Consider the following 10,763-nt stretch of genomic DNA (forward strand, 5'->3'; position numbering starts at 1 on the left):
TGATCTCCGGGTCATGAGTTTGAGCCCCACGTTGGGTGTAGAGATTAGTTAAATAAATGAAAACGAAACTGGACCAAAAAAAAAATCTGACTGAATTCCAATCTACATTACTTCTGCTAGATGGTTGGATCTTTCGAAAAAAGACCTTTTGGGTCTGGGTTAGTTTCTCCTCAACCTTGCTTTGATTTGCTTTAACAATGAGTTTACTTAATTTGGGCCATGGAGAGGAAAGTCACTAGCTGTGCTCAGATTTCTAGTGAGTGGATCACTTTCTGATCAAACAGTTCTCTTTTTTCTGGAGACAAGGAAGCGAATCTGAAAAAACTTTGCACTCAATCATCATAGGATTACGTCGGCTTCCACGCATTAGCCCTTGGAGGAACGAGCGCACCAAAGCTGCAAATTCACCTTGTAAACCACTAGGCAAAGGTAACATGCTTCTTCATCATCCATCCTACTGTGCAAAGCATTTCAATGGCAAAACTGACAAAAGCCCTGGGAAGTCTATGGAATCTCAGCTTTTTTTTTTTTTTAAGATTTTATTTACTTATTTGTCAGAAAGAGAGAACGTGAAAGAGAGAGACCATACAAGCAGGGGGAGTGGCATGCAGAGGGAGAAGCAGACCTCCCGCTGAGCAGGAAGCCGGATGTGGGACCCGATCCCAGGCCCCAAGTTGAAGGCGGATCCTTAACTGACTGAGCGACCCAGGTGTCCCCGGAATCTCAGCTTTTTTATATGGCTATTTCATTTGCCTTAAAAAAGCAAATCCAAGAGGACAAAAAGAAAGAAAGAAAGAAAGAAGACAGCCCTGGTTATAGGCAGTCTGTTAAAAGACTCACAATTTCCTTCTCGAGCCATCTTTCACCATTCACATTCAACAACAAGCCGAAGGCAGCGGCAAGCACATGGATCCCTGGGGTTTGGCCTTACTTGCTTTAAAGATGAAATTTCCAGGGATGCATTTGTCTAAAAGGACGAGAAGGGCAGCAATTGTCCGTCTCTCATTAGGGACAAATGAGCTTCATCTTACAAGATTCTGAATGGAGAGTCTCTCACTAATAGCCCATTGTTTTCTCTCTGGGAAGCAGAAGTGGGCTGTGGCCTGGAATCACGGTTGGAGAACTGGAGAAGTCTCTTTGGGGTACAAGAAGAATGGAGGTGCCCTTTCTGGAGACGGGGACTCAGTCTTGAAATTCAAAACTTAAGGGTGCCTTTTAACTTGCTGCTCCTCCATTTACCTTTGAATCTTTGATAGGATACACAGAGTGAAAAAGGAGTACTTTCCCCCCTCTTGTCTTAATGCATCCAGGGAATATCTTCCTTTATCTGGTACTGGGGATTTTATTCTCCTCTTTTTGGCTTCAAAACCACTTGAGGACCTCTCTCGACCGGGCATAGCGATGGGCCTATTCTTGGGTTAGGGAGTAAGCGCTGGGCAACTTTGTTAGCGCAGAAGCTGGACCCAAAACTCTTCATTTTTATACTGGGCGAACACAATGGCTAAACTTTTGTGCCCTCGGCGCTGTGTTTCCTCATCTCACAGCAATGAGCCATCTCTCACCTGCCAGACCAAACAGCTGAAGAATGGTAGCACCCAGTGTTCCATAAATAGCAAGTGTTCCAACATCTGGAATGCACGGCTTGGAGACGATGGTGCTTCAATTCCAGTTGCCTTTTCCAGGAAGCGTAGGCTCTTTCCTGCCTTGTTGGCTCTATCGCAAAAACAGAGGCTCGCAGCTTTTCTCCTCTGATTGATGAGGGATGGGCCGGAGACTGCCGGGGAGAGGTGCCTTCGGCAGGGGCACGCCTCATCTGTGGGCTCCAACACTGGTTACCCCACCCAGAGTGCAGGAACATGACGGTCCTCAAGAATTTAACGGGAGAGAAGGTGGCTGCTTGTGCATGGGACAGACTGACTAGACGAGTCGGGAGATCAAGGTTTAGGATAAAGTTCCCTGCAATCGTACAGCGTCAAGGAGTGGAAAGAAAACATAGGTGTGTTTGACTCCATATGTTCTGCTTTAGAGGAAGGCAAGTCAGACTTTAAATGATAGAATTTTGGAGTTGGAAGCAGGCATTAGTCCAAACGTGAGCTGCTGGTGAGGAAGTCTGAGGCCGGGAGGTTTGTCCGGAATCATAAAGTGAGTGAGTTGATGACAGAGACGGGTCGATAGTCAGGACCTTCAGACTCTCGGTGGTTTCTCGAGGGCAGTCCGGACAACAGCGGCCACTGCTCGGGAGGACTGACTGGCCCTGGACTTGCTCTGCTAGACAGTGCACGGGACAAACTCTGTAAACTGGAACACCTCAACGATGCAAGGTTTTATTACTGCAGGTAAGTGTTCCAAACACACCTGCTTATTGGATAACCTACTTAAAAGAGAAACAAACTTGAAGTTGCCTGTTTGGTTTGCTCATTATCTGAACGAACAGGAAGAAAACAGCAAAGTAAAATCCAGAGATAATCTTCGAGTGACATCAAGTCCTCTACCCCTGTACCAATTCTCTTAGGAACGAGCACCACTCCTCCCAGATTTCCAGAACCTCTTGGCTAGCCCATCCTGACTTTGATAGGAGTGGCAGGTAATGGGCAGTAGACTCCAAAACATTGGAGAAAAGGCAGAAACCAGGGAGGTGGGGAACTATCAGACTGGGCCCAAGTGGTAGGAACCAAAATTGTGTATTAAAAAAAAAAAAAAAACATTTATTGAAAACATTTTCTCAGCAGCTCTCCTAGCCAGAGGGAAGGGTCTACTGTCCCACATGCCCTCCATTGAGCAGCCAGTATTGTGATAAGCGCTGTCCCTGGGGGATTACTTTCTGCTTGGCTCAGGAGGCCAGGTGGGTGAGGGACAGATAATGACAGTATCACTTACTACAGCCTTTCATCTCTGCCTTTGAAAGCCCTTTACAACCACTAAATCTCTTCCTACAAGTCTTCTTGGCCCTCTTCTCTAGCCAAGGAAATAGAAGCCACTTCTCCTAGACCTCAACCAGGGGGCCTATCTTCCCCACCCCGCTGGCTCTCAGGTCTCTAGCAGACTGCATCATCAAATCAGTGTGTATTTTCACCTGGTGTTCCAGCAAAGACGCAAGCAAAAGACGAAGGGTCTACAGTTTCTATGGACAGTCTACCCGCCAAGACCTCAAGGAAATTATTAAAGGTTACATGGTTGTAAGTGGCGGGACTGGAATATAAATCTTGGCAAAGAGGTGTTACAATTATTCTATTTTATATGGAACGAGGCTCAGTTCCACAACTGAGGACATAAACCTAAACTGTCAGACTCCAGATCCCACAGCTCTGATCCACTCCCCGACACTGTCCTGGACGACACCCCCACGACAGGAGGCAGCTCCCTGGAATGCTATTCGAGAATGAAATTGAGGGCCAGGATCCAAGTGGGCCGTGAGCACATGTCAGGTAGTTATTATTGCTGTCCCTGACCATTTTTTTTCTGTATTTCTGTTCCCTGGAGGAGAAAACAACGCAGAAGAAAATCACCAGTCCCTACACGCTACCTTGGTGTCCCTTCTCCAGAGCAGGGCATGGTGGATCCATGGCTTCTGAGTTCATGAGGCCTAACCCCTTCCCTCCCAGCCCTCTGGCCCCAGGAGCTGAGCTCTACAGCACCAGGGGACGGCCTACCCCAGAAGCTCCCTCTCTCTCTTCTCATTTCCGGGGGATGTTGAAGAAACCATAAATCCCAGCCTGGAAATCTTGCACCATTCTTTGGATTCCTGTTGTTCAACTGTGTGGAGATGCCCGTCTCTTGGTAAGCAGAGAGGCTGCCCACACGGGGGCCACATGGGGCCTGCACCCCTAACTCCAGCCATCGGCCCCTTTGGTCCCATTTCGCATCATTTCAGTGCGGCAGCTGATGGCTAACCACATCACTAAAGCTGTCTGACTGAACTAACTGACTTGGCTAGATAGTGTGTATGTGTACAAGGCACACAGTACCATTATGGCATTTCTGGGAGATTCACAGAGAAGGGCCTTGGAGTTAACAGTGTTCTGAGAAGAGTCTCACTTATGGAGTAGCTTAAGCAGGAGGACAACCTGCTTCACGATCATTATTTGTTTAAAACTCAAAGACAGAACCTACTAGAAGACAGACCCTGGTTCAGTCTCAACACAAAATACCTTCAAAATCTCCCTGCAGAGCGAGCCTGTTGAACTCTGTCTCTGTTGTGGCATTCGCATCTTAAAATCAACACGTCCAAAAAACTGAAGTCACCTTTCCCATTCCTGCCACAGTCTTCTTCCTGTATTCTACCCCTACTGGTAGCACTGGCACCCGCAGTCACCAAGTCAGAAACCGGAGCAGTGGCCTGCCCTCTGGTTCTTCCACTAATGCTCGGGGACAAGCAGCCAACCGAACGCAGGGCTGCCTCGCGCACTGCGGTCCCAATGTCACCCCTCCTTTCCGTCACTCCTGTCCTTGGGTCAGGGCACACCCTTAGCTAATTGATGTCATAAAATAGGAAGGGACATGTCCCGAGGGCAGGGACCAGCTCTCAGAAGAGTGCATAAGAGTCTAAACGGAGGACCACAATTGGTCGATTTGAGTCCCAGTCAATCTGCATCAGCTGCAGGAGAAGTTTCTGAGCGGCTTCCTTATCTGTGACAGGAGAGTAAGAATACCTCCCTCCCTGGCTTGTTCTGAGAATTAAACCGAGCTCCTGTGTTAACAATACTTACAACAGTGCTTGGCACACAGTGTAAGGGTCTGCGATGCATATAATAGGTGTTATGGTAGATGAGGAGACCAAGGCTCAGAGCAGCTCAACGCCTGCTCTGGGATCATACAGCTATTAAATCGTACAGTTGGAGGTGCCTGGGTGGCTCAGTGGGTTAAAGCCTCTGCCTTCGGCTCAGGTCACGATCGCAGGGTCCTGGGATGGAGCCCCGCATCGGGCTCTCTGCTTGGCAGGGAGCCTGCTTCCTCCTCTCTTTCTCTGCCTGCCTCCCTGCCTACTTGTGATCTCTGTCTGTCAAATGAATAAATAAAATCTTTTCAAAAATATCGTACAGTTCGCATACCTTTCATCAAAAGCCACACCCACACTCTTTTCCCCCACAGGATACATCTAGGACCCACATGTTTTTTTGTTTTTGTTTTTTTTAAGATTTTATTTATTTATTTGAAATAGAGAGTGAGAGAGAGTGCATGAGTTGTGGGGGCAGAGGGAGAGGAGGGAGAGAAGCAGGCTCCCTGCTGAGCAAGGAGCCTGACGACGTGGGGCTCGATCTCAGGACCTTGGGACCAGAACCCGAGCCGAAGGCATATGCTTAACTGGCTGAGCCACCCAGGCGCCCACCCCCAACATGGGTGTTAATAAGAAAGCAGAACCTCTAAAGTATCAACACAAAAACCATATATTATATGGAACAATATGGATGATATGGTCTCACTTAAAAATGTTTAGAGATAATTTAAAAACTCCCTGTTACTACCTCTGAACCTTGTCCATTCCTTTGTCATCTCATTTTATCCATCTCTCCTACTAAAAGACCTAAGGGCCGAGACTCCCTAAGGCATAGCACAGGCCAGATACCCAATATTCAGTATTTGTTAAACTGCTGAATAGCCCTGAATCTTTAAACAAAACCACACATTTATTTAGCAGACAACAGATAAGAGTATATAATACACGAATGTGGTAAAAGCATTCAAATCATCAAATCATATAAAGGAAAATAATATTCCTTCCATTCCATTACCAAACACCCAGCTCCCATCCCAGAGGCAGCCACATGGCCGGTTTCTTGTATATCCTTTAGAGATATCACTGATGTCACTGAATTATAGTGCAACTGACATTCATTGCTGAAGAGTATTAGGGAATGATGGGAAATGCTTTACACACATTTAGTCAGTATGTTTTCTTTTCTGAAGAATCGCCAATTTTTCTTCAACCCATATAAAGGACAACCCAAATGAAAAAGGTGTGTGTGTGTGCATGTGTGTGTGTGTGTGAGAGACAAACCGCAGAGAAAGGTGCTAGTTTCTGTGTTCGGGAATTCCCTCAAGTAAAACCACCCTCCGAGTCTATGCGATGCTGTTTAATTTCCTTCCCCTTGCAGCTGGTCTTATGACCCATTTCTGCAAAAAATTTTAGCCTGAGATTTCATTTTTTACTGTGCTATTCGTTCCCTGGACATGGAAAGATGGGCATTCTGTGTGACTTGAGCACAACAAAGGACTTTCCCTTTCTTTTAGCGAGGTGTCTGAAGGCACTCTCATCCCACTTACCACAGTATGAAATGAGAAAGTGCTTCCTGCAGGGAGAAAGATAGTAACCACTCTCCTCAGTGTGGTTTTTGTCAGACAGATGTCTGCAACAGCCCTGGGAGACACTTTATCTAATGCTTTAATAATGAACCCTCTTAAAGGGACTTAACACTTGGCAATGCCTTCTCTTAGGTTGCTAATTTGCGCCCTGTTACGTCGCTCTGTAAGAGCATGGCGCATTCAGCCTTTGACATCACTTAGAAATGACATTAGACATTAAGTCTTTTTTTTTTTTTAATTAAAAGTGATTCAAACCTAAGAATTTGGTTCTTCTCATCTCCTCTTTGGGGAAAATAACTTTTCTTCTTCTTTGCTAGCATCTTCCCAGTTTTTTTCCTATGCTGCAGCAAACGGATTACAGAGTTGAAGTCCAGACATGTTCTTTTTATTCTTTTAGGGCTGATGTAGACATGGTACCCAGTGACAAGCTAAATGGTGCCTTTGTTTCCACTGGGCTGTCAATGGAAGACACACCAAGAGATAACTGAAGGAGTCTTCCTTCTTTCCTTAGTCTGTTTGCTACTAAGTTGTCTATTTGCCTTTCCAAGTCTTTGGTGTAGACTCAGTGGTCTCTCTGACTGTCAATGAGCTCTTTTTATGTGTTTCTTTGTTTGTGCCTTCTTGTGACTTCTACCTCTTCAGTTTCCATTAGTAAAGCCAACCATGAGGACATCCTGCCAAGTTATCTACCCCGGCTCAGCCAACTCATTGCGGTTCTCACAAATGTTAGGAAAGTCCTCACTGGGCTAGGAAAGGATCCCAGAACTCGTAGAGAAAATGGACTATTAAATCCTGGCATTATCTTCCTTCTATTAGAGATTTGTCTTCGTAATCACTTAGGAAATTGCTTCTCCACCAATCTGCCTCCCATGTGCGGGTTTTATTACTTTCCCTTCCTCTATTCTTTAACTGGAACATTCCTGTTCTAGAAATCGAACTCTTGTGTTTAGAACACCGCTTTGAACAAGTGTTTCTGCATCTTTTCCGAACATACTTCAGTATCGCTGAGCTCTGTTATTAAGGGTGTAGGATTGCAGGATAAATGAGTATATTTGTTCAATGAAGGAGAGGGATGTGGCTTAATCATGTGTAGGAGAATTATAAGTTTTCTGCTGATTTAACTGGGTAAATCATATAGTAAATGACAATGGTATGGGAATGCATCTAGCATTGTTTGCTAATTGGTCTCTATGAAGACTTCGCAATGTTTCTCTTCCGGCATCTCTCGCAAAACACCAACTAGTTCACAGAGCAGGAAGGCAGGATGGCAAAGTGGTTCAGAGAATGGGCTCTGGCCTGGATAGCCTGAGCCTGACTTTCAGCTCTAGCATTTACTATCTGCATGACTATGGGCAAGTTGCTTGATCTCTCCATGCTCACTATTCTCATCTATAAAATAAAGATCATACTAATCATACCCACCTGCTCACTCACAGACTCGTTTGAGGATTAAGTAAGCTAATACAGGCAAAACACCTAGAAAGTAGTTGGAAAAATACTATATAAATATTTGCTATTATTATTTGGCAGCTACTGTTTGGCTTGATGACTATCATTCAATCATTCAACCATTAACCATTTAACCATTAACCATTTAACTTCCAAGACAATGACACGGGGCTGAAATACTTTCCCCAGGAATGTGCTTAAATCTGGGAATCTGGGGCGCCTGGATGGCTCAGTCGGTTAAACATCTGCCTTTGGCTTAGGTCATGATCCCAGGGTCCTGGATAGGGCCTTGAGTCTGGGCTCTCTGCTCAGTGGGGAGCCTGCTTCTCCCTCTGCTCCTCTCCCTGCTTGTGCTCTCTCCCCCTCTCCAATAAATACATAACATCTTAAAATAAAACAATACAAAACAAAACCCACAACAAATCTGGGAACCTACTAAAGCAAGCCATTGCTTCCCTGAGTCAATCAGGACCTTTTCTCTTTGAACATCTCCAAAATTAGTTGAACGGTCATTAATCACCAACAATTACTAAAAGGAGCCAAAGAAGCTGAAATGGAATATATCTAAAGTCTTGTGACAAACTATTCTTCTGTTGTCTTCCTGTTTGTCTACAATTTAAGAATCCTAATTTTGGGGATAAAGTTCTACTTATTTTTACATGCTACAAAACTTCCTTAGCTTTTATTGTCTTAACCTCTTTATATTTGATGGAGATCTTGGCAAACTCCAAGGTAGAGATTAAAACTGTACACAATACCCCTTTCCCCTTTTGGGCCACATAGTAGAAATTTATGTTAGATAGTTTTTACAACAATGGCATTGGCTTATGTATTTACCAGCCTAGGGTTTTCTATATTGGTTCAGTCAAAGAGTCCAAGTAAGCTGTTTCTTCAGCTCTATCTTAGGATCAATGCCATCCATAAGCAATAAGCGATAATTTCAGATATCAATAAGTCAAACAGAACAATGTTTTATTAGCACAGACTGCTGTCAACAATGCTTCATTTGTAAGAGGCTGAAAAGTTTCATAAAAGGGATAGCTATTCATGGCAAGATATGAATGAAAACGATCTGTGTCAACATTTTTCTCAATTTACTTTTTCCAGTCACTGGATGGGGGAGTGCAGACACGGAAAAGACTCAGCCTCTACCTCTAGGCACAATACTCAGCTTCAAGTCAGCACCAGTTAGAAGAGAATTACTGTTAGGAACCCGTACCTCATTTTGGGTGTACTAATTGTATAAATTAGTTTTAAGTGAAAGTGACATCGTAGAATGATTACATTGTGGCCAATTCTAGCATGCCTGCTTGTTTTGTTATTTAACTGCTCAGGCCTAATGATTAAATTATCACTCTTTCATCCTTACACGAGATGGGAAAACATTTGTTTCCCTTCTCCACACAATCAATTGATTTGCATAATGCCTAATGATGCTTCTTTCAGATTCCCATGTGTTTACCATACATTGCTCCAAACATGCCAACAGACTGTCATTTAATGGGAGGAAAAAAAGTCTTCCAGTTCAGACGCAAGCCTGGACTATTATTTTGAATACCTACAATCAGTCCATCTGATAATATGCTCAGGTAGCCAGATGCCCCAGAGAAATGAGATCCTTTTCTTTTTTTTTCTTGGTTGTTATCAAATAACTTACCCACAATGACTGCAGTGACAGTGAGCAGCACAAAAGCATTCCGAAATAGGTAACTTTTAACATCCTCCTTTGTGATGTTCTGCACTTTCCTTTTGGCCAAGAGTGTGCGCTTACGAACCCCTCGCTGGAAGCTCTCCATTCTGCCTCCCAGCCTGGGCTCTTCTCCATTGCTTTTAGTCATATTTTACTTCTCTAGGAGCGTCTCTTCTTTGCACTTCAGTGTCTCGGAATCACACCCGGAAAGCCAGACCTCTTTGGTGTTAAGAACACAACTAGAACCGGGAGAGGAGAGACAAGAGTTACAGCCTGCAGGGTGAGAAATCAGTGCGGCCCCACACAGGGCAAGCTGTTGGTACACTGCATCATCTAAGAGGAATCAAGGGCTAGAGAGACAGCCACAATGCCAGGTTGCAGGGCTGGGCTGGGATATGCATATTTTACTGGACCACGTGTGAGAAATGTGTGTAAGTTCAGAATATACAAGCAGTGAAACAAACAAACAAACAAAAAAGATAGGAGAATTGTGTGTTCTATTCAAAAAAAATCTGCCCTTCCCATTCCAAGGAGGCTATAAAAGGGTTCATCAGAGCCTTGAGTGTGACTGAGCAGTCCCCACCCCTCATCTCCCCCCCAAACTAGCCAAGCGCTTTTTGCACAATGTTCACCCTCAATAAATGTCTAATTGAATTGAACGCACAGGAAGCACTCAATAATTACTTGATGGCTTGTGTCCTGTACATGGTGAAGGCATAACCAGGTCAATAAAATGAATTAAGATATTGATATTTCACCGTCAGAGCTTTCTGTTATATATAATAAAGTAACGATTTTCCTCATTAAGGAAAAAACAGCATATATGCACAGGCCTTCAGAAATATATTTGACGATTTTACAGGGTCATTTTTAAATTTTTTTCCCTGAAATAAGCAAAGATCACGGAGCCCGTCTTATGCATGATCTGAAATCGTCATTCATCTTCATTTTTATTACAAGCAGAAAGTAGTATCTGTCTTTGTGGCAATCATATCTGGAGTCTCCTGAGGAAACCATCAGCAACTTCTGGGTATTTCAAAATTTAGGATTTCTACAACAGAGGAGATGAATCCAATTTTCATTCCAAACATTACAGCATGTGGTTTCTAGTTTCTTTAAAGTGCTCCTAGGTTATTCAAATATATCTAAGTCCATCTCTCCTGGGTGGAAATCAGTTGTTTTGAAGAAATCAAAGGAGTCCTCCTGTTTCCTAAGATTTGTGATCCATAATCTTTCCCGTGATCAATCCGAGTAAAAATCAGTGGTGCCTGTGGACGTGTGTCTAAGGCAACGCCAGCAGCCAGCGTGTGCGCCTGTGGGGGAG

At 44.2% G+C, this 10,763-nt stretch overlaps 1 protein-coding gene across 4 annotated transcripts in view; it reads right to left on the reverse strand.

Moving 5' to 3' along the window:
• Positions 1-9,587, reverse strand: part of SLC1A3 (solute carrier family 1 member 3) — a gene marked incomplete at both ends in the record, with an annotated part of 73,289 nt that extends 63,702 nt beyond the window's left edge. For all 4 annotated transcript variants that reach the window (XM_080803354.1, XM_080803355.1, XM_080803353.1 and 1 more), the window contains one exon: positions 9,407-9,587. In XM_080803354.1, the coding sequence (XP_080659480.1) occupies positions 9,407-9,587 (181 nt within the window). The remainder of the gene's footprint in view (positions 1-9,406) is intronic.
• Between the last annotated feature and the right edge of the window lie 1,176 nt (positions 9,588-10,763).

Source organism: Martes martes (assembly GCF_963455335.1).
Source record: "Martes martes genome assembly, chromosome: 5".
Classification (NCBI taxonomy): Eukaryota; Metazoa; Chordata; class Mammalia; order Carnivora; family Mustelidae; genus Martes; species Martes martes.